Source organism: Sinocyclocheilus anshuiensis, unplaced genomic scaffold, assembly GCF_001515605.1.
Source record: "Sinocyclocheilus anshuiensis isolate Anshui unplaced genomic scaffold, SAMN03320099.WGS_v1.1 scaffold78, whole genome shotgun sequence".
NCBI lineage: Eukaryota > Metazoa > Chordata > Actinopteri > Cypriniformes > Cyprinidae > Sinocyclocheilus > Sinocyclocheilus anshuiensis.
This window is the reverse complement of record NW_015544250.1, coordinates 2,709,103-2,732,979: the sequence shown is the minus strand read 5'-3', so window position 1 is coordinate 2,732,979 and position 23,877 is coordinate 2,709,103. Positions and strand designations below refer to the sequence as shown.

General features: G+C 37.5%; 1 protein-coding gene across 2 annotated transcripts; it reads right to left on the bottom strand.

Annotated features, from left to right (window-relative positions):
- Positions 1-1,427: 1,427 nt before the first annotated feature.
- On the bottom strand, positions 1,428-18,376 carry LOC107697941 (calcium-binding and coiled-coil domain-containing protein 1-like). Of its 2 annotated transcripts, XM_016498821.1 has the most exons (16): positions 16,096-16,255; positions 15,997-16,039; positions 14,329-14,481; positions 14,147-14,249; positions 12,452-12,654; positions 11,056-11,268; positions 10,717-10,865; positions 9,464-9,533; positions 9,219-9,374; positions 8,129-8,383; positions 7,921-8,046; positions 7,191-7,286; positions 6,245-6,332; positions 5,041-5,294; positions 3,319-3,410; positions 1,428-2,686 (listed from the first exon to the last, which is right to left on the bottom strand). In XM_016498821.1, exons 1-16 carry the CDS (start codon positions 16,182-16,184, stop codon positions 2,659-2,661), a joined length of 2,118 nt encoding a protein of 705 aa, XP_016354307.1. In that variant the 5' UTR covers positions 16,185-16,255; the 3' UTR covers positions 1,428-2,658. The 2 variants fall into 2 exon arrangements, with proteins under 2 accessions (XP_016354307.1, XP_016354308.1); XM_016498822.1 differs by lacking the exons at positions 15,997-16,039; positions 16,096-16,255 and adding an exon at positions 18,307-18,376.
- Between the last annotated feature and the right edge of the window lie 5,501 nt (positions 18,377-23,877).

Genomic DNA, 23,877 nt, shown 5'->3' with positions numbered 1-23,877 from the left:
ATACAATACTAATATATATATATATATATATATATATAAAATAATGCAAATGAGCATGAACAAGTAAATATACGATAATGACTGATACAAATGAATAAAAACAAATGTAAAATCTACCAAAAATCTATATGGTACTGATGTACTGTGCATCCCCAATCTAGGTTTATGTTAATTTCTGCATATACTAGTATATTTGAACATTTCAAGTTGTATAAATTAGACAATTCAAACATGAATTAAAGGGATAGTTCGCCCAGAAATAAAAATTCTGTCTCCATTTACTCACCCTCCAGTCGTTCCAAACTTGTATGAATTTTCTTCCTCTACTGAACACAGGCATATATTTTGAAGAATGTGGGTAACCAAACAGTCTTTGGTCCCCATTGACTTCCATTGAAAGTTTATGTAAATTATCATTTTTGGGGAACTATCCCTTTAACAATAAACAATATGAATAATATTATGTAATAAATGTAAAAAATGTTAATTGTTAATGTTACTAATGCATTAATTAATAGTAACAAATTACCCAATATTTAAGGAGAGCCAATGGACATAACAAACATTACATTATTTTATTAATGAAACCCATCCCACACCCTGAACAGAACGGCATAACCTAAAAACAAATTAGATAAGTAAAAGACGGAATAACTGCACAAAAAAGCAAATAATAAATCCAATTCTTTGATTGTATTGCCCTGAAATGACCTGCGTTCTCTTAGATATTATTAAATCTCAAGAAAATGGACAACCGTTACTTGGGACTAATCTTAACATATTCCCTGCCATAAACAGGTTTCTGGCTGTAGTATAGTGGGTAACAGCCACAGGAATCTTTCAAGTGAAGTGTATCTCATGAAAATAAGAACCATTTTTAATCTGATATCCTGATGCTAAGATGACGCTCTAAATACAGCTTTAAACTATCATAGTAAAACCTGGTCAAGCGTACAATACAAATACAGTAGACCGATGGATACCGAGTGACCACAAAAGCTTGTTTCAGTGAGCTGTTTAAAGTCAGTACAGATTATGGCATGTTGTATAAAAGGCAAATAACATATAGGAGCTATTTAAACTTGACCCTACAGCAGTGGTTCTCAAACCTGTCCTGGAGTACCCCCAGCCCTGCACATTTTGTATGTCTCCCTCATCTATCACACCTGATTCAACTCATCAGCTCATTAGTGGAGACTGCAAGACCTGAAGTGGGTGTGTCAGATATAGGGAGACATACAAAACGTGCAGTGCTGGGGGTACTTCATGGAGAGGTTTGAGAACCCCTGCCCTACAGTAAACAGCAAGAACAAATCAACCAAACAAAATAAAAGTTCTGCAAATACAGTGAGCCCAACAGGAAAATGTTTCAAACATTAGAAAATAAAATAAAAAAAAATGTAATAATACCTTTTCATAATATTCCCCCCCTTAATTATTTCTCTTTTTAATATATGCATTAAAATATTCTCCCTGTGAATGTAATGAAAATGTAATCATGGTGTCTTGAAATTATGAATTTCTCCTCAGGAAATGAGCTTCAGCAAAGTTTAAACACGGCCAAATAATGTTCTCCACATGATCCACGTGACGCACCATTAAGCCATCACACATTAAATTGAATTAAACATGAGATTCCTTGAATTTCGTGAGGGACAATTTAAAGCAGTTCAATTCATGCCTTAAAATTAAAAGTCCTTCTTGCAGTACTGCAAAAACTTTCTAATGTATCTCCAACCTTAAGTAGTTCATCTGTCTGTCTTAGTACATTTTGCACACAAATAATAATTTCATAATTTTTGTAAAACAGTGTTTCAATACAATGCATAAAACTAGGATAAAGCACCAAATATACATTTAGAGGAATTAAATTTAAAGAATTCAATTCAAGTGACTAATTAAACTTCATAATTCCCCTAGCCTCCATGGTAAAGTGGATTTCCTCCAAAGAACATCTGGCGCATATGAATGTTACAAGAGAATGAGAGTAAACATCCTGAAAAAATATCTAAAGTGCCACTCTTTACTCTTACATCTAAACAGGATGATCAGTCGCTGGTGTATCCCATTACACATAATCAATCATTTAATGTGTGAACTTTCACACAATCTTTCTTCAAACAAAAAAAGTTAAAAATACTTCTATCACAAGACCCACAAAATCAAGAGCACCCAAACTAAATCTTACATTTAAAGAAAGAATCTCTATGACATTGTGCTTTACATTATTGCTGATGCAGATTAATGATAATCGTTATATCAGTACAAGTCATATGACGGAACACAAGAAAATCAAGATTGAAAAAAACAACCATAACACACACACACACACACACACAGAGAAACACGCTTTACTTTCTCTGCCTCAAATACAACCTTTCTCTCGATCTGCTCATTACAGACGCCTTCTGCTTGTCAGTTGATATGTGTAAAATAACATGTCCGTGCAAGTTACTGTAAAACCGTGTGCGACATAAAGAGGTCTAATAGCTTATGTATATTCTAAGTGCATATAAAGTGTAAAGCAAATTGCATATTTAAATACTCATGTCAATATAATATAAAGCGCAAATGCTTCTAAATACAAAACTCGTAACGTGTGTTGCTCTGCAAAGCAGTCCACGCTGCACTGGCCCTCAGGTCCTGCAGTTCTGCTCCTCACCACAAGGGGCTCTCTGCCAGATCTCTGCATGACAACACACACAACAGGACAAACATGAGTTTGGGAAGAAATGGTGCATTTATAGATGGCAGAGGGTGAAAGAGATGGATAGAGAGAGGGAAACTGACGGAGGGCATGGAGGAGTAGAGTTAGGGAGAGAAAGAAAGAGGGTGAAGGAGAGAAGTGAGGGAGAAAGGGTTTTAATGATGCTGAAAATTGGCAGGTGAGCGCTGTCTACCCTCTCAGTAAATCATTGCTACAGCTTCCTGTCAACTTATCTGTCCTCTTGTCCTCCCCTCACAGAACTCCCCCATCCTTTCTCTCGCTCTCTTCTCCCTCACTAATTTTATGAGGTGGTATTCAAAACTTCCATCTCCTCACCATATTCGGACTGTCACCATAAATAAAGGCCTGCATTAGTGTGTGCGAGTGTGCAAAGACAGAAAAAGAGACAGACTGTGACAGGGAGATATAAAGCGAGGCGTTTGGGAGAGAGAAGGGCCAAATGTTTTTTGTGACAGTGACATATTTACTTGTATGGGTTGTGTAAGAGTATATGTGAAAATCTATCTGAGCCCGTGTCTGCAGGTCACAGATAACGACAGTGTGACCGATGGGGTTTATAGACAGTGAATGTGTGTTTGTGCGTGCTGTACCCGAGGGTAGTGTCTCTGTTGTCAGGCAGGAGAAGAGCCGTCTCCTCTCCAGAGCTGTGCCCTCCTGACTGAGTGGCCTCATACTCTTCCTCCTGTAAAACACACACACAATCACATGCTCATGAATAAAGGGCCTATTCACAGCACGTCTGAAGAACGAGCACAACCAGATTTTTAAAACTGCATAGTGCAGTGAACTACTTCACACCGAGTTTGAAATATTATCTGATATCATTCTGATGTTGTTGTTTTTTTTTTACCTGAACTCTACAGGTTTTTTATTAGTCAGTGCCAAAAAAACCTTGCCAACAATTCGGAGAACTAAAAAAAATTGCCATCTGGCTCGATGCATCTTTGTGAACTCCAACACACTGAGCCTGAAATATTATTCTGCAATATTATGTAGTATTATTTTATTTGGATGATAGGTTTATTCTTATTCTCTGTTGAGATGTATTTTGTTTAATATGCATGTTAAAATCATTAATCCTAAACAAACTCAAGCAGACAGATATTATTATAGCTTAAAACATACAATAAATCAAAATGAACAACTGGCAGGAGTTTTTACCAGGGTAGGGTTGCACCAGCCATTCGTAAAATCTTATGTAAATTAGAACGTTAAGTCCACACTAGAGGCTTAGTAACTACTAGCTAGTTTGTAACTAAATCTATACATTATTCAGTTGCACCAGTTCGTAAGGCAAGACGTAGCTAGTAGTTTGTAAGCTCTCCATAAAGTAATGTGTAGTCGCATAATATGATGTTTACCCTAAATGATCCAATAGAAGCCTTCAAATACGCGAGCAGAACTTGTTTATTAAATGCTGTGAATTTCAATTTATCCTTCATTCTAACTTCTTTTGCCTCACACAACTATCGGTAAAATAAGTTTCCATTAAAAACAATACTACTTAATCATGAATAACGTTAGCCTATAGGTAAGCTATGTAAATAATATCCAGAAACTGTAATTGAAATGAAAAAGGATCAATAAATACTGAAAGAAAAAATAAACAAAGAAATGCCATTTATTTATTATGGCTGATGTCACTTGACATGCGCATCCTGACCGGGCGCTTCTGTAAATATTTAGTTTATACGTAGAGTTACGCTTCAACTAACTGTAATGGTGCAACGGAAAAATATTTAGAAGTGCGTAAGTTGTAACTTAGTGCCCATCCACGTCAAAACTAGGCTAAGTTGTAACTTGCGTACAGCTGGTGCAACCAGCCCCAGGAGTTTAGAGAATGTTAGCTTATGAAAATTCATTGCATTTATTTATGTTTTATATCTGGGGTCTCTGAGACCCCAAACACAGCAATTTTTAAGTAATATATTTTATAAAGGATGTTGAAATTTTATCAAAAATCATTTAATATAAGATTACGGAAAGTTATGATGTATCAACCTCACTTCTCAAACAGAGCATTTAGCGTTCAGATCTCCAAGAAAATCTAATTTTACTTATATTTGATATTCAGAGTTGATTATTGTTTGGATGATGGAAAAAATCATGGGTTCGATGCACAGGGAAGGCAAAAATCGATAAAATGGCTACCTTCAATGCAATATAAGTCTTTTTGGATTAATGTGTCTGCCAAATGCATAAATGTAAATAACCAACCTGTGTGCCAATTTTTCCCTAAATATTTTCTATGTAGCCACAAATATAATTTATCATTTTTGGAAATTTGGAACTTGATAATAACAAACCCTCACCGACTCAGAGCTGTGAGCATGTGTGTGAGCACTGGGCTGATGTGGAGATGAGAGGGGTGCAGGTTGGCTGATGACCACCGCGTCCATGCCCGAGGGGTGTCTGGGAGAAGGTGGAGGGGTGGCCGGGAGCAGCAGGTCGGCCTGGGGCTGCTCGCACAGACTATAGTGGTTCAGAGGACCAGAAGAGTGTGCGTTCTGCAAGGCCTCTGGGTTCTCATCCTCAGAATCCGACAGCAGTGGGCTTTCTGCACGACCTGAAACCAGGAATAGCAGATAAGCTTGTCTATGGCTGTCCAATTAGATCGCAAAACGCATGTGCATGCATGTCAAACAGACGGAGTGCAATACAATTCGAGCACAATAATTCTAACTAAAAGATAAGTTTTGCTAAAATATTTGGCAAAGTGGAAGAACTTAATTTACAACATCACAAACTGCAGTACAAACAGTGTGTTGCAGCCAGTTGCAGCAGTAAAGACTTTTTTATTTAATGAAAAAGCCAGTTTGTTCAGTAAATCAGTTTAATAAAAAAAATGTAAAAAAAGGAGTTGTATTTTTTGTTAACGTAAATGCACTGAAGTCGACGCTGCATTCATGCAAAAGACCTGTCTGCGATTGGTTACAATGTATTTTTTGCAGTGGTTAAGCAATGCAAATATATATTTTTTCATTTATTGTGTAGTCCTACTGCTTAGTATGATTTTCCTGGTTTGCATAACCAAAACTGTTGTGTAATGCTGCCTTTTCAGCATAATGTCTGGTAAACTTTGAAAGTTATACTGGCCAAAAAGCTGTTCATCTTTACTCCTAAAAATGTTGTAACACAAACAAATCATATTGCAGCTTGCCATTTGCCATTGTGGGAAAACTTTCCATTTTTGCACAAAATATGTCAGGTGTGAGCACTCTGAGGTAAAGATAATGTGTCTATAATAAAGCAGTGATCTATTCCGATGTTGTGTAGTATGGCAGAGTTGTGTGTGCGAAAGGTGGGGTTGGTGTGCTGTGTTGTACGGTGGTGAAGTCTTGTCATTGTGCAGGGCCGTATAACGCAGTGGTGTGTGGCATTTTATGATGTGGCTGTCTGCCGCCTGGAGTTTCTGTGGTATTGTTGTGTGAGGGCAATAAAGAAAAGAGACAGACCCACAATAGTATCGTTGTGTAGTGATGTTTGTATAGAATTAAAGAAAGCTCAGTGACTCACTGCTCTGCAGCAGCACCGTCTCACTCCATTTAGAATCGCTCAGCACCTCCAGCCTTCTCTCCAGCTGACGGCTGTACTCCATCACTTCCTGCACACACACACACACACACACACAGTTAACAAACCTCACATTGTAAGATAAATTAATGTTACACTGTAATGTTTAAAATACCATACTGTCCATCATCCTCTTCCTAAACAATGGGTGTCTTAACAGGTCAGATTTCAGTAAATAGTTGGTACTTTGCTTGTTAGGGTTGCATGAAATAGGAAATGTAAGGGTTTTTGTTGTGATTGGCCCGATACCAATGTGAACACAATACAGCATGACCAGTGTTGTGTGATTACTGAATAACTAAATATTTTCAAGAAGACTTATCAGAATTATTTCTGTTTTTAGTGTCATCAGGACAAATACACATCTATGATTACCTCTAAAATCCTGTTTGTCCCAGACCATGCATTTCTGAGTGCACTCATCTTAAGTATACTTGGGAGCTTTTATTTGCAAAGTTTTTTTTTTTTTTTTAAGTTCATTGTTACATCCATTTGCAGTTTCCTTTTTTTCTAATTTTCTGTTTTCTCAGTACAGCTATAAAAAAATTATAGTAATTACTTAGGAAACTGGACACCTTATTTCTGCTGCTCAGGTTCCCATGTAAGTGTATTAACTATGTGGAAAATTGCTTTAAACCAGGAGCCCAGTGCTGTCAAGACATTCAGAGAGCAAAACATAGAGACTGCTTGCATCTGGTGTTTAAGACTGGTACAACAGCATGTTTCTGCTATGCCTTCAGGCTCATGTGAATGAGATGGTTGTTTACCAAGAAACTGTGCAAACTTTGTAAACTTGTTGGATGACCTGTGAGATTTTTTGAGATGACTTTAATAAGAATAAGACAGAACTGAGCACTTGAGAGTTTTTTGAGAACCGCAGAGAACTTGCCTGTATTTCTGTCTGCAGCTGCTCCTTTTCTTTCTGAGCCACCCTGAGACTGGCCTTCAGCTCCTGCAGCTCACGACGAGTCTCGCTTAGCTGAACCTGACCACACAATCACAAATTTCACAAGAGTACAAGAAACCATAAGAGTACATGTCTTAAAATATTTAGGTTACATTACAAATGTAATTCATTCCTCAATTTACATTATATAAACATGTAAATGGTCTAGGTTATTCTAGGTCACTAAACAAATGTAAGCAAATATGTGATATTGACCATGTTAACTCCTACAAAGTGCGCTGTTAACACTGTTAAACAGACAGGACTAAAATCATATTGACAAAAACTACTGCTCTTCATTAATTTATGTTTTATTACTGACTGTTTACTTAGTTACTTGAAAAACTTGAAACTATGTTTACTTGAGATTGGGCTACATGTGTTTAAAATTAATTTGTTAATTAAATTAATATTTAAAATTATTAAATAAAGATTGTTCATTAGCATGTTAGCTTTTGCAACAAAAATGGCATCAGTAATCATGACATTTACCTGGTTTGGTATTGTCTAATGACAACTGAACATTTTTTCTATAATTTTAAAATATATACAGGTGTTTTTTTGTGTATATATATATATATATATATATATATATTATTTCCGTATTTTTATCATTTTAAAAATATAGGAAGAATCTTTCTTGCTTTGATTTTAAAAGAGTTTTTGTATTTACCCGATTGCAGTCTTTCTCTCGTCCCAGCTCCACCACTGCTTTCTCTCTCTCCATCCTTGCCTCTTGCAACATCTCCTCTTCCTGCTGAATCTCATCATTTAGACGTTCCAGACGCACTTTGTCCATCTGTCAATTCATGCAATTACTTCAAAGAACAAGTCTTAAAGTTGCCTTTGTGTTTTTAAAAAATAATTTTTACTACACATACCTCTGCATTCTGCTGCAGGGTCTCTTTCTCCTGTGCCCAGTTAGCCCTGCCCTCTCTCAGAGCCAGACTGGCATCTGCCAGCTGAAGTGTGAGCTGTGCGGCCTGCAGACGGGCCTGATGAAGTTCGGCATGTGTGGTGTCCCTCTGAGCGACCATGTCTCTCAGCTCTCCCCTCAGAGTCTCCACACAACGTTCACTCATGTTCAGACGCTCTTGAACACTCCGGAGTTCACTCAAAGCCACTTCATTTGCTGCCTGCTCAACAATGACAGACACAATCATCTCATGCTCAAAAGATGGTGTCAGTCCAGAGACCGTTAGGAGGACTTGCATACATGACTTGTAGCATCCATCTGGATCCATTTTTTTATTTGCTGGACTATATAGACATTGTTCAAATGTGTCACATCTGCATTTACAGCGAGGAACCATTTAGAAGTTAAATACAGCTGAAGATATTTAATAAAAATAAATTAATAAAAATGAAATCACTAGCAAAACACTAATGTTAATTAATACTTGTATTCAGCAAGGATGCATTAAAATGAAGATTGAAATAATGACTACTGAAAATTCAGCTTTGTCATCACAGGGAAAAAATCATATTTTAGAATATATTCAAATAGAAAACAGTTATTTCAAATTGTAAAAATATTATTACAATATATTAATTTTACTGTGTTTTTGATTAAATAAATGCAGCCTTGGTGAGTAAAAGATTTATTTTAAAATCATTAAAAAAAAAAACGTACCTACCCCAAATTTTTGAATGGTAGTGCACACTACGATATAATAAAATATTCATATGTTGATTGTAAAAAATATATATATTTTTCAGAATACATGGCTACAGTTGAATGGCTGTCAAAGCAGAAAGACTTGCTTTTTACCCCCATATGGTGTAGTTACAACATTTACCAGCAGGGGCTGTCTGGACCATGCTAACCAGTCAAACCTTGACCCCCTTATAAATAAAATGCAGTTCACAGATAAATGGCGTCAAGTCTCTGTTCTGAGACACTACATCCTGTGTACACCCCATTAGACATCCAAGGTGAAAGCTGGGGTGTGAAAACTGCTGGAGTGTTACCTCCTTCCTGTGAGCGCTGTTGAGTTTGTGTGTGAGGGTGGTGATGGTGTCTCGGAGCTGAAGGGCGTGTGTGTCTCTCTGGGCCAGCGAGCTTCTCAGACTCTGGAACTCTGCTGACAGACTGTGCAGCTCCTTCTCTGTCTGATCCATCTTTAACTAGTATCATACACAAAACAATGACACAATTATGACCATGTATTTGTATTTATGCTTGTGTATAAATGCATAGGTGTTAGCTGACAAACCTTCAGGTTCTTGTGTTCATCCTCATCTTCCTTCTTTTGAGCTGCTGCTTTCTTGGCCCGTTCCCTCATCCTACACAGATACAACACACCAGAGAACCAATGCAACCATGTGGCTCATAGAGACATTAAGAAGACACTGTTTACAGTGCCAAACTGAGCTCTAGAAGGGGTCCAATTGCTCCAACAACATATGGATGTAGTCAAGGATGCATATGGCCACACTGTATGAAACCCTATTATGTTCTGATGTGCCCCAGAGAACATAGTAGGACATGTACTGCAGAAAAACAATGATTTTAAATTTCAGAATAGGTAGAGCTTAAAAAATGCTCAATTTAACGCTCAAGTCATCAACATGCAGTGACAGTTAATTTAGCAAATGGCTGCAATATAACAAAGAGTGAAAAATTTAAGGGGGTCTGAATACTTTCCGTACCCACTGTATATGTGTGAAGCCTTTTTAGGCCTCTTGTTAAAGTGATGTACAGTGTGTAGTCATTAAATTAAGAGAAAATCTTGAGAAAACTGGATGACAAGTGGACACTGGAGACACATTTGAGACATGCTAATAGCAGCTGTAAACAAATGTGCAATACAACCAATGTAGATTGAATCACAAACATATAACTCTTATGAGCGCTTATGGGTCCTTTTTAGCAAATCAAAAAAAGTAATGCACCTAAAATATATATATATATACAGACACACACACACAGTAGTCAACATTCGAAGTGGATCAAAATCTTTCTTCAAAGTTGTCCTAAAACCTAAAACCAAAATGTGTTCTTGTCTTAGGACAACTTTGATGAACTTTTTTGATCCATTTCAAATGTTGACTACTGTATTTATTTATTTATTTTTTTTACCAAAGCACCCAAATCGAAATTATAGTTTTCATTTAATCAAAATCTGAAACCAAACATAAAGTTTTGGTAATTAAACTCCGTATGCTTTTCAGGTTGTCTTGTTCATAGGTGATGAACCAGTTGTAGTAAAAAATGTTGGCAACAAGCCACTTCTCCATATTTTAGCCGAACAAATGTTGAATGAATGTCTCTTATGCATTAGTCTGAACCTCTGCCCTGTTTAATTTAAAGCATCAACAGATAGACAGTCTCTTTCATATGTAAATCAAAATGTTCATTGACTGAAATGCACCCAAAATAATTGGAATCAAACAAAAAATCTGAATTAAAACCCAGTCCTACTTGACTATAACAAAGCAAATCATTCAAAGACACAAATCCTCTCACCTTTCTAGGTCAGTCTCTCTCTCCAGGCCTCTCTGGGTCAGTACTTTAATGTCCTCCTCTAGCTCTCTGATTCGCTGCTCATTAGCTTCTTTTTGAGCCAGCAGGGCTCTCTTCTCCTCTGTCAGGGCTTCACCTAAATCCTCAACTTCCTAAAAGAGAGGGGTGTGATGGTAGTGAGGTGTTTACACTAAAGCGTATCACTAAAAATCATTTAGCAGTTAGCTTTCCGTCAGTGTGTGTGAACATATACACCACAGTAAACACAGTAAAGACAAAATATACACACAACTGTGACCCGGGGCTGACCACACAGGCTGATGGAATGAGTGTTTACACTACCTTCTGCTTCTTCTTCATCTCCTCTACTTTCTCCCTATATTCTCTCACTTCCTCCTTCAGCTCGCCGATCTTCCTTTCCAGCCCCTTGCGGCTCTGCTCCCAGGAGCTTCTGTCTCTTTCTCTCCTGCCTTTCTCCCTCTCCACGTTCTGGTCTGCTGCTTCCAGAGCCTGGAGCAGCTCAGCACGCTCCTTCAAACACTCCTGCAGACGACTCTGTTAGGGAAAACGACAGAGAAAGATAGAGATCTTAATAAAAAATACTTATGATGGAGATCCAGTTTTAAATTGGGTCTGTCAATCGATTAGAAAGTTTAATTAATTACTCTATGTGGTGATTAATCAAATTAATTACATATAACAATATTTGCTGTGAAAACATGACATTATTGTGGCAGATCAAGTAATTTATTAAATACTTAAATATTAATTAATAGCATATATAATATATATAATATAAATAATTATCTTAAATGTTTGTTTTTCTTACAAATGCTTAAAAAGACATTAGCTCTGTAGTCAATCACTTAAAAAGAAAGAGATATAAGACAGTAACAATTCGGACTTGGTTGGAAAGCTCAACACAGACTATTTGGCATCTAAAGCTGTTCATGTGATTTTTAAACCACACAACAAACACACACATTGTGACAATGTTAAATTGCCTGAGGTCTGCAGTTTTCTGTGGATTAAAATATCAATACACTGGGACGTCTCTATTGCATTTTTACCCTTACTTGCACAAACAACGTCAGAGCTGTCCAAAAAAGTATGAAGAATCTATTTTATTGTATTATTGTCTACTTTTCAAACTTGCTAGGGAAAAAAAAAATGATTAGATAAGTTCAAAGTTACATATAAGTGATATACACTACCGGTCATGAAAAACATTATTTTACATCATAATAATATTTCACAATATTACATTTTTTCCTGTATTTTTGATCACATAAATGCAGCCTTGATGAGCATCAGAAACTCCTGTAAAAAACATTAAAAATCATTCTGATCCCAAACTTTTGACCGGTAGTGTATATACTTCGCAAATATTACATACATTTATATTTATATTACAATGAAGTTAGTTTAGTGAAGTAAACTTGTAGAACATTTTTATGCGATGTGATGAACTTGACATGTACTGTACAGTACTATTAATGTGAAAAGACAAAAACGAGTGTGGACATGAAGCGACTCTGAAATAAATAACCTGCTAGAACATAAATCATTAACTATCATTAATGTATGGCGGTGATAGATGTGAGTGGAAGCAGCAGCTCATGCATCTGCAGAGAATGCTGCCACCCTAGGCAACTGTCACCTGGATCCGGCATTGTCTTATTTTGTCTCATTTGTGTGAAATGATGGACTGAATCACAGTCTTAACATATTCTTTAACCTGCAGTAGCTGGGCTCTAGGAATGACCAGCAACATGTCCTCGCCCACTTCCACCCCCTGACCCTCCTCCTCCAGAGTCACCAGCTCCTCTAGGGGTTTTGGGGCTGAGAAGGTGAAGGCAGTGCTGCGAGAACAAACCTCTTCTCTTCCATCCACATACACAAACTGGTACTGTTGAGCACTAGGCCCTGGTAGGTAAGAAGCTGAAGAGGAGAGAGAAGAGGGAAGCTGTGAAAGGCCAAATACAGGCCAACAAAACTATAAACAAAACAACTGTATTGTGTGGGCTGTGGTTTTGAATACAGGTGAAGCGTATTTTAATATTTCCTGTCTGGTTATTCATAGTGAGTGAAGTTTGGAGATTTCCTACAAAACCACTCGAAGCCTGGGGCACTGCTCTCCGAGGTCCTAAACGCACTCTGTCTCCATCGCCATTACTCACCACAAATTACAATGCTGCCATTTTGCACTGTGCAAATCTCAGCCCAGGCAACACTTTCACAGACACACACACTTGCAAAAACTGATTTACACTACCATTCAAAGGTTTGGGGTCAGTAAGATTTTTGTGTTAAGATTTTATTTTTTATAAAATTATAAAATTTGATTTATTCAGCAAGGACACATTAAATTGATGAAAAGACTGTTAAGACATTTATAAATTTTACTGATAAAAATAAATAAATGCAAATAAATGCTGCTATTTATGTAATAATCATTATAAAATAAAATAAAAAAATGTTTTAATTATCATTAAATAAATCATTGTTTCTACAAAAATATTAAAAAGCACAATTGTTTTCAAGACTGATGATCAGAAATGTTTCTTGAGCAGTAAATCAGTATATTAGAATGATTTTTTTGAAGAATCATGGACTGGAATGGCTGCTGAAAATTCAGCTTTGCCTTTGCAGAAAGAAAATTACATTTTAAAATATATTCAAACAGAAAAGTTACTTTAAGTTGCAATGATATTTCACATTACTGGTTTTACTGTATTTTTGATCAAATAAATGCAGGCTTGGTGAGTATAAGAGACTTCTTTCAAAAACAAACAAACAACAACAAAAAGTTACTGACCCCACACTTTTGAACCGTAATGAATGTTACTTTAAAAGGATATAGAGTCCACTCTCTGTAGACTTAATTACTACATATGTGCTTTTCAACAATCAGCTGGTCATTAGCTTGTCTCAAAGATTAGTCGATTATTTGGCTATAAGGAAGCCCTGAATAATTAGAAAATTAGACCTGTTCGCACAACAATTTAATGGCTGGTTTTACTTCGTTGATAGTACTGCACGCTATAGCACAGTATGGTAAAACCTTTTCAAATAAATTGCATCTCTGAATTTGTTCTTTTTAAAGCATCGCCGACTCTACACAAAAATGTGCAGAGAAGCAAGTCAATCTAGGGTCATTTGGGAGCATCCTGCTCATCCCTACTAATAACTAACTACAGGCGAATTCCTTTGTGGCATTTTATCTCCTTTACAGGCCATCTGGGGATGAACGTTTGCTAATGTACTGAATGCACCTCAGTGAATGAGACCAGCAGTTGCATGAATCAATGCAATAAACTGTAATTAGCTCCTTTAATGTCCCTAAAGCACTCTATTCTTTATTCATACTGTATTGAGACCATCAGCTGACTTTCAAGAGGGCTTGAACATCCAAAATCACTGCTTCAGAGACCTTGGAAATTAACACAGCAGTTGACAGAGGTCCCCTCTTTGTAGCTGGATGGAGCTACTGCCCACACAAACGTATGGTAGTCCTTGACTGATGTCCAGCCAACCTGAGGATAAAAGGAAACAGATCAGCTTTAATTAAGCAAAAGAGCTACAACAAAGATGAAATCGGGCTCCATCTCTAACCTTAAACAGTCCAATCCAGTCGTTACTGGCCCACGTGTGCTGAGGGTTGATGGTGTAGTGGCAGTCCACTCTGCTCTGAGGAAAGTAGCAACTTCCGACATTTCGAAACTCCACCCCCCATGTCTTCTCCATGGCAACAGAATAGTGATGCACCTGGGTAAATATTAAAATGATAATTGGCATGCCATCTAAAACTACTTCAGAGAATATTTTTCTCATCCTTTAATTATTATACATGTAGTTTTATGGCATTATTTGAGAGATTATGTGAAATATTAGTATTTAAAAAAAAAAATTAATGACCATCGAACTGCAACAAAGTTGATAAAAAATGGTTAAAAAACAAAAAGAAAAACAATACATACAAAATACAATATATTCTAGATTAATTTTAACATCAAATCCTGATGTTAAGAAAAAGTTCATAGACATGCCATTTACACTCTTGTAGAAATGCATAGCTGAGATCAAAGGCAATAATGACATTTTTTTTTTAATCTTGAATACGCTTTATTCAAGAAACCAAAAGGTTCTTTGGGAAACACAAAAGTTTCTTCTACGGCATCACTGCGAAAACACCCTTTTGGAACCTTTATTTCTAAGATTGTATGTGTGTAGTTGGCTATTTCTATCTATATGTATGCCCTATTTGTCTATGTCCACATTCACAAATATACAATATACAGTAACTCTAAACAGGCTTTAATTAGTCCATACAAAGTTGTATGGACATTATTATCGAGGCTTACTGAGGACAGTAGGGGAGAGATGAATGTGTTGCACAAGTGAAGAGGAACCGTTTATGTTAAAATAGATGCCGGGTTCCTGTGAATGACTGATGTTGAGTGCAGACTTTCTTAGTCAGACACACATCAGCTCTTAGAGAGCATTTATGACAGGCTGTCGGGCGCCACAAATGCTGTGACTTACTTTGTGAACGGTATGGATTACAGGCAATGACAGGTGGGTCCATCATTAACACTTCATGATAAACTACACACTCCATATTTAGACTCTCCATGAACAGGCCAAGGACGTTTTCTTACATCATCTGTCTGATGTCAGAAACTTGCAGCTTAATTTCAATGTTCAGTATCAAGCTCTTTTATCTCAAAAGATCAAGGATAATTTGATTCATCATGACATGAATTGTTTAAAATGTGAACTAAAAAAAACAGAAATTCACATCTAATTTACTTAAATATTACTTGACACGTGACACCTGATTGTTGAAGCATAATAAAAAATAATGGTTACAATAGTTCTATTATTTCTATAATAGTTTATCTTGTTTGTTTTGCTGACTTGCGAAATAAAACTACCATTTTTGCTTTGCAAACAATCGTGGATGACTATTGCAAGCGAGGCCCAAAGTTAGAAACAATCTCAAGTTACTCGGTAGAGCGTCGCAACAAACGAGAGAAAACAAAACAATGCATAAGCAGATCTAACACTTTGTTACAGCAATAAAAAAAAAAAAAAGAACATGACAACATTATAACACTGTTATGGTCAATACACATTCCCTGGGACCGCTTCAAAATAGATTGGATGTTATAAACATGGCATGCTTTGTCTTTACAGTAGCTGCGTGCTACTGAACACGCAGCAGTTTTTCTTTTTTTTCTTTTGTGGAAAAAACCGCAAGCGTCGTACAACAAAACTCACCCGATTTAGCTTAGATAATGAAAACAATATCCTCTTGAAAAACGACGTTCGGTCGTATATGAGAAAACATGCATGAGATTGATGACAAGTGCAATTTACACTGACAGTCGCTGAGATGAGCTGTGCCACGAACCTCTCACAACAATAACAAAAACGAAAGCATGGGTGCGCTGGAGGTCTCGGTGCATTATGGGAAATGAAGTTCCATTACTGGTTCTGAATCGTGGCTCAGATACTCAAAAAAACTAAAATCCCCATCTGTAATGACGACGCTTGGAAGGTCAACGTGAGAAGTTAGACGTCATGGTAACGGTACAGCTATTGGAGCTTTGATTGGTTCATATTTCTCATCGGATTCATCGACTTGGTTTCTATTGGTTATATTTGTATGTCAATCAACTGGTGGCCAAGGCGATAGGTGCCATAAGAACGCATGGAGAAAAGCAACGCTATTGCGAAATGACCTAGTGATGGGAAGTCTGACTCACTTCCGCGAATCGGTCTTTCGAACAGTCGAAAATAACAATGCAGTGATTCATTCAATTACGTCTCGACTAAAAATTCTAGGTATAGGAGTAAAAATGCAACTCTGTCTTGTATGTGTGTTAATACAAATGCATTGCATGCAGTCAACATTTGCAGCATGTTCTATTTGTATTTCTAATGATTGATTGATTGCTAATTAGCTCCTTAAGTAGCCTTAAAGTAGGTAAACTTAAAATGCTCAAACTATCAGCTCACTAATGGGGTCTTGGTTTGTTATGTCAGAAAGAGACAGCTCTCGGTTCAGTTGGCTCGAGAACCGCTCGACCCGATTCAGTTCGATATGAACGATTCGTTCGGTCTGTTGTAAACTGTTTCAAACGAATCTTTAGAAAGATCCGGTGCAAAAGAACGATTCGAATGTTTCAGGTTTGCAAGAGAAAGTTTATATAATATAATAATAAAGCACCCGAGTCAGACATATATCGCTTACATTGTCTTTCCCCGTGCTTGACTGATGTCTGCAATGACCTAATGTCTTTAAACGCCATCTTTTCAGGGTTATTCTGCTTTGATTCCTGCAGTCTCAGTGTAAACGGCACTCTACATTTCTTGCTGCCTCACAGAAACTTGATACTAGAATGCTTGCCTGTTAAGCTGAAAAGCAGATGCTAAAGGCCTATCGTGCTTCAATCATTTCTACAAATATTTGTCTCTCACACTTCGAATCACTTAAAATAAGCTGTCATAACTGGCAGCTCAACCCGTGTAAAAAACAATGCCAAATACAAGGATTTAGAATATATTTAATAAATAGTTAATGGAAAGAGGTACTTAGAAGTGTTAAATTAGAGCTGATGAGACATTTCTTTTTCAAAACATTAGTTGTCCGATGTTCTCGTTTTGAACACCAGATGGCAGTATACTTTTAGGAAACGCACTACTAAGAGGGAAGAGTTGTAGATGTGTATTGCCCACTAAGGGGTCATCTTTAAATATATTACTGTTTCTTAAAATAGAATGTTCCTTTTTAATAGAATGACAATATGATTAGGCTTAATCCCACTAATTAATATATATTTTTTATTTACATTACAATAATTTAAAATTAATGCCCATAAATTTTAAAATAGCGCAAACATCACTATCTTTCAGATGTGTATCAGTGTCTTCTTTACAATTTAGAAGTAAAATTCCACTTTATTTTTCCATAAAGCTGGAGTAATAGCTTGGATCAGCCAGGTATGTTATCTCTCATATTTGTGGCGGGCTTAAATGGATGAATGATTATATTGGAGAAGACATTTCTTGAGGAATTTGGCACATACAACACTCAGCTCTCATGGTGCTATTAGGAGGTCAGAAGTCAAAGTGATATATGCATTCTAAATTAAGTGCCGATTTAACACTCGCATGCCTTTGATGTTAAGGATTTGGGGCTTAAGTGAATCTTTCACTCTTTTAAGATCTTACAACGCTGTCTATTGCACTGCCTGCACATTTTTGGAGTCCTCTAAATCAGCTTCAAAAAAATGAAATTATTTAACCACTGATAAAACATCACCTTATTTTGTGTGTGTTTTAAGGCATCAGAAGCAGTTTGCACTGCAAGGAAGGCAGCCATGCCGTGGCCACTGCAAACAAGATGGCCACCCTTAGCCTGTAATTGCATGCAGGCAGTAAATGAGGCAGCCCAATAAAGGTGCTGAGATTGTTTTAACAGAGTGAGCTTGGCTGAAATGTGTCGAAGGCTGCGTGAGAGGCAGGCAGGAAGGGGGGAAGGGCAGAGGCGTGTGATTGATGGCACACAGACAGTGTGTTACTGACCTTGCTTGATGACGAGTCTCCCTCAGGCCCATGACACTCCTAACCTCGCTCCTCCTCCCAGGTGCTCCATGTCAAGTGTTTTTGAAGAGATCAATGAGAAGATCTGGTGCAGGCCAGAGTTATGTTGGCCAATCATTTTATCATCTCATTACTAACCTGGTCAGGGATTCCTCTTGCTTGTTTTATAGATACTGCAAAACGTATAGAATGACGACTATTGAGTTTTCTTGGTAATTCGAATTGTTTTCTACAAATCAGACCTTTGTAATCTGTATTAACGTGGATGGATCTACCACGTTTTGCTAGTTACTATCAGCTGGCAAGCCAATGAATATGTTTGCTGTTCTCAATCAGAGCACTGAACAGAATTTATCATAACTTTATGATGCTCACATTATAAATCCATTATAATAATCATTATTGATGTAGAAAGTCATATATTTGCATGTTTTTAATTTTACTTAATACATTTTAAAGTGAGAGAGAAAATCTAAATTTTTTTATTTTAGCTTCTTAATTTTAACTTTTCTTAAAAATAGTTTAATACATGTTTAATTCAAACTTGGATAATTAATAAATTAATACTTTTATTTAGTGAGTATGCATTAAATTGATCAAAAATGACAGTACAGACATTTATACTGTTACAAAATATTTGTATTTCAAATAATTGTTGTTTTGAACCTTCTATTCATCAAAGAATCTTTAAAAAGTGTGTCATACTTTCCACAAAAATATTAAGCAGCACAACTGTTTTCAAATACAGTACATGTACATGTTTCTTGAGCAGCAAATCAGCATATTAGAATGATTTCTGAAGGATCATGTGACACTGAAGCCTGAAGTAATGATGCTGAAAATTCAGCTTTGTCATCACAGGAATAAATTGTTTCTTAATATGTATTAAAACAGACAACAGTTTTGCATTGCATGAATGGTTCACAATATTAGTGTTTTTACTCTATTTTTGTTCAATAAATAAAACCAAGGTAAGGCTTCTTTCAAAAAAAGTTTTTAAATCTTACCGACACCAAGGTTTTGAACAGTAGTGCATTTTATTTTATTTTTCACAAAAATTAATTTAAGATCCAACAACAACTTGAGGACCGCTGATCTAATGTTTCTCAAGTATAAAGGTGCTATCCAGTAAAAAAAAAAGCTGTATTCATTATAAAATATCTGTGCATGACAAAATATAGATGATGAACTATGTTCCTATGTTTCACAGCAAGAGACATACTTGCTTGTGTGACATATTACAGCATCTTGAATGAGTGTGCAGTGACTGCGGTTGGCATGCAGTAGCATGCATTTAGTTGCAACATGGGTAAGCTAACAGTGGGTTTTCTGGGGCAGGGCATTTTTTGCTTATTTCATGGTGGCATCTTTAGCAAGAAATGGGAGGGGGAGTGTAAACGTCAATAACAAACACCCACCACACCCTGAACATATAGTCCTTCCTGATGGAAAGAGAGAGAAACAAAGAAAATGCTAGCTAAAGTGAATTGTGGAAGGGCAGGAAAAAGATGTCAAGTAAAATCTTAAAGTTATCAAAGACCCCAGAAGGGTAGAAGACAAAGAGTAATGGAAGTACGTAAGTGACAGAGATAAAGGGACGGAGAGAGGGAGCTGGTGTGCCAAAGAGAAAGGGAGAAACATGAAGGGGGGCAGCGGTATTTAGTATGCACGGCCAAGCTGCCCCATCTGCTTAGCACAGCAGTCCCCATCGTATAACTGTCTGTAGGCCGTGGGCCGCATAAAGAATGTCTCCAATTTGATGTAATTCCGCAAAATTAATGACAGCTTTACCCGGGATGGGCCGTGAGGGGATGATTAGAGTTTGATCATCCATCTGATCAGTGGTCATGCCTGGCCCGAGCAGCGCTTTGACGCATACTGGGTACACCCTCGCCAGGGATTCGGGAGCACAGAGCCGCTGACAAACATGCACGAAAGCCGATGCCAAACTGGCAGGCTTTAGCCTCTCATTCGGCTCCTTTAAATGAGGTTTGCAAACGTACCTCCGTGCAAACACACCGTTATGGCAGGGGGAATATCTCTCGTGTGCAGTGGCTGGGCTGACCTCAGTTTTAATGCTGCTCCAGGCAGACCTGTGCTGTATTTCAAAGCAAAGGGGTCCAAGCGGCATCTAATTTACTGAAGTCTGAGGTCGCATTGTGGTATTTTACAAGAGAGCTTTACTGTGGCCATGATTGGAATTGGGTATGAGTTTAAGAGCGATGGGGGCGGATTGGGAATTGCAGAGGGGATTGATCCAGGCAATGGATAGAGGGAGTTAATTCCTAGATGTGTGATTTTCCTCCTTCCTTACGTTGCTGTTCCTACCCATCCCCCACTCGCTCTCTCTCTTTCTGTCTTCCAGGGATCCTACTTTTACAAGCGAGCAAGGGCATTCCTTTTACTAGGGGGCCTGGTGCATCTTTCTGTGCTGGGGACATTAAAGGGAAAGCCGGTGTGTTATCAGTGCAGAGTGCAGGGCTTTAGATCAAGGTCTGTCGTCTGGCTCACACTGCTCTTCTGGGTTTGTGCTGTTGTGTGGTGCACTCACTGGGCAATTTAAGTGAACCCACAGATAAACAAGTGATTGACTACAGAGGTGTGTAAAGGACTAGCTGCCATGGTGGTTGGAGAGATGGCAGAGATTACACTGCAACAAACAACCAGTGCTTGAACACCTTTGCGCAACACTTACTTTGCAACTGTTGAGCAAAGGAAATGGCTCTAATATTGAGTCAAATGTGACGGCATTAAGAGTGTTTGCTTTGAAATTGTAATGGTGGCTTTTGTTCTTGGTGTGTAATTGCTGAGTGGAAAAGATTTATACACGGGAAGGAACACGGTGAAATTAATTTCCCATCTGACAAAGACTCTGGGTTTTAACCAAGCTGGAAAAGCATGACTGCCAGGTACCTGCATTAAGGGCAGCCTGCCAATGCACTTTTAAGGGATGGCTCCGGTGCAGATTTCTGGGCATGTTGGCACATTTCCTAACAGCGTTTTGATTTTGTCCGAAGAGCTGTCCAGAAAAATAATTGCATGTGAAAGAACGAACATTGACAAAATAAGAATAAGAAAATAAATTGCATGTGGTTGGATGGAATTGAATCACATAAGCTCATTAGAAAAGTACACAGTGTTCTGTTGCTTTTAATGATTTCATCATGTTTCTCCCTCATTTGTTGTCTTTTTTTCTTCTATTTTATGTCATTACATTTGGCTTGATTTGTGTTCTCTCCTTAAACATGTTTCTTAATACATTCGCATTGATCAGTTGCCATTTACCTCATTTTACTCATGCACTTGCGCCCCTCACCCTTCTTTCTCTCTCTCTCTTTTTTCTTTCTTTCTCTCTCTTTCTCCACCTCCACTTTTTTATATTTTTGCCTGAGCTGGAGACCTTTCTCTGTGCTGTGACCTTTAGGTTTTAAATGAAGCCCCTCTGCGGCTTGTCTCTCTTCATAGACCGCCAGTTACGAGCCTTGGGAGGACCGCAAAAAAATAACGATTTAGATGAAATGGCCCCTTTAAAAAGCTCTTCCAAATTCCTTTTACATTTTTCCTCCCTGTCCTACTGCCTTCCCTCTTATTTTCTGGCCACATTAATATTCATACTAATGAGGAACATCCTAAAGAGCAAGCTTTGGAAAATCTCCGCCAGACTTAAACAAGTATTCCTACACACAAGTAAGCATCTACATATACACGCAACATGCAGGCATGGTACAGTGAGGCGTACTACAGTGAATGCGCATTACTAATGGATTTCAGACAAATGCCACAAATGCCAAATGATTTATAGAAATGGGGAAAACATGACTTATGATTATATGTTTGCCAAGGAAGTAACTGTTTTTTCCCCATTTAATTACCCTTTATAGTTGCCCTCGATAAGGGGCAATCTTTGAGGCTTTACTTTAATGCATACACTGGCAAAATGGAAAATGAAATTATTCCTTTCATCCAAGATGTGGGCTGTGTTTGAAATAACATACTTTAATGGGAAGCAGTTTGAGCCTAATGCTTGAAGTTCTGTATGCTACTAACTTTTCATCATATCTTATGAATGGATGTAGGGACATTTATTATTATGTATATTTTTGCTATATTATTTTATAAAATATTATATAATATTAAATATTTGTATAATGATCTTTACATTTATTTATTTTAATTTTTTTGCTGTTTTACCTTTAAGACTTTTATGTGAACGCTGTATTTGCTTGTAAAATGAGTAACAGCACTTTTGGCACTCATGGCCCTTATTCCTCCATACTACTTTAACGTGACTTTTTGGTTAATTTGGTGAATGCAGAATAAAAGCCTCGTTTTCACTGCTTACGAGCGACTATAGACTGGAAATCATTAATTGCCAATGGAGAGTCGTGAGGGGGCTGTGAGCTCCGACAAGCTGCAGATGCTGGTTTTTGAGATCCGGTTTCACAAACAAATTGAAAGTTCACCACAACTGCCACTAGGGGATCTCAGACTGGCAAAAGGGAGATGGTCCTCAGAACACAAGATCCAGGGGGCGAGGTTGGATCCAGATCCAACTCCTCCCACCTTACATATACCTAACCCTACCCGTCTCCACCCCCTGATCCCTAAACCCACCCATCTCCACCCCCTAGATGTGGATCCAACCCCGCCCCCTGGATCTTTGTTCTGCATTGAGGGGCTACTGGCAAAAGGCAGCATAAGCACTGACGTGTTAATGCATTTACGTTGCATATGTTGACAAGCTCTATTTGTGGTATGGTGCATGAGGCCCTGCCAGTGCAATATGTGACCCTGGACCACAAAACATAAGGGTCAATTTTTTTGAAATTGAGATTTATACATCATCTGAAATCTGAATAAATAAGCTTTCCATTGATGGAAGGTTTGTTAGGATAGGACAATATTTGCCCGAGATACAACTATTTGAAAATCTGGAATCTGGGGGTGCAAGAAAATCTAAATATTGAAAAATCGCCTTTAAAGTTGTCCAAATGAAGTCCTTAGCAATGCATATTACTAATCATAATACATTTTTGATATATTTACGGTATAGGAAATTTACAAAATATCTTCATGGAACATGATCTTAATAGCCTATCCTAATGATTTTTGGCATAAAAGAAAAATGTATAATTTTGACCCATACAATGTATTGTTTTCTATTGCTACAAATTTACCCGTGCTACTTATGACTGGTTTTGTGGTCCAGGGTCACATATAATATAAACATATCGCAGAGATAACAGAGCCACAGCATGAGCCCATTTCGTATGATATGACTTATATAAGTTTTAATCAAGTATTTATTACTTTAAATAGCATGTTTGCTAACCAGTAAATAGCCAGTATATCAAATTTTATAAAAGCCAATTTATAAACTATTTTGTTTTCCGAGACATAGGCTGTGTTTGGAATAATGTACACTAATGGGAAGCAGTTTGAGCCTACTGCTTGAAGTTGTGTGTACAGTGTACTCAGGCGCGGATTAACGCACAGGCTTGCCTTGGCTGCAGCCTACACTCTAAAAAATGCTGGGTTGTTTCAACCCAACTT

Bases quoted from the DNA above. Each gene is read 5' to 3' on its own strand.
- LOC107697941 (XM_016498821.1), bottom strand. From the start codon at position 16,184: ATGCACCGAGACCTCCAGCGCACCCATGCTTTCGTTTTTGTTATTGTT. The intron at 6,333-7,190 runs GCAAGTTCTCTG...GTGTGTGTGCAG, and splicing joins AGCTGCAGACAGAAATACAG to GAAGTGATGGAGTACAGCCG. The intron at 5,295-6,244 runs GTGAGTCACTGA...TCCTGGTTTCAG, and splicing joins GACGGTGCTGCTGCAGAGCA to GTCGTGCAGAAAGCCCACTG.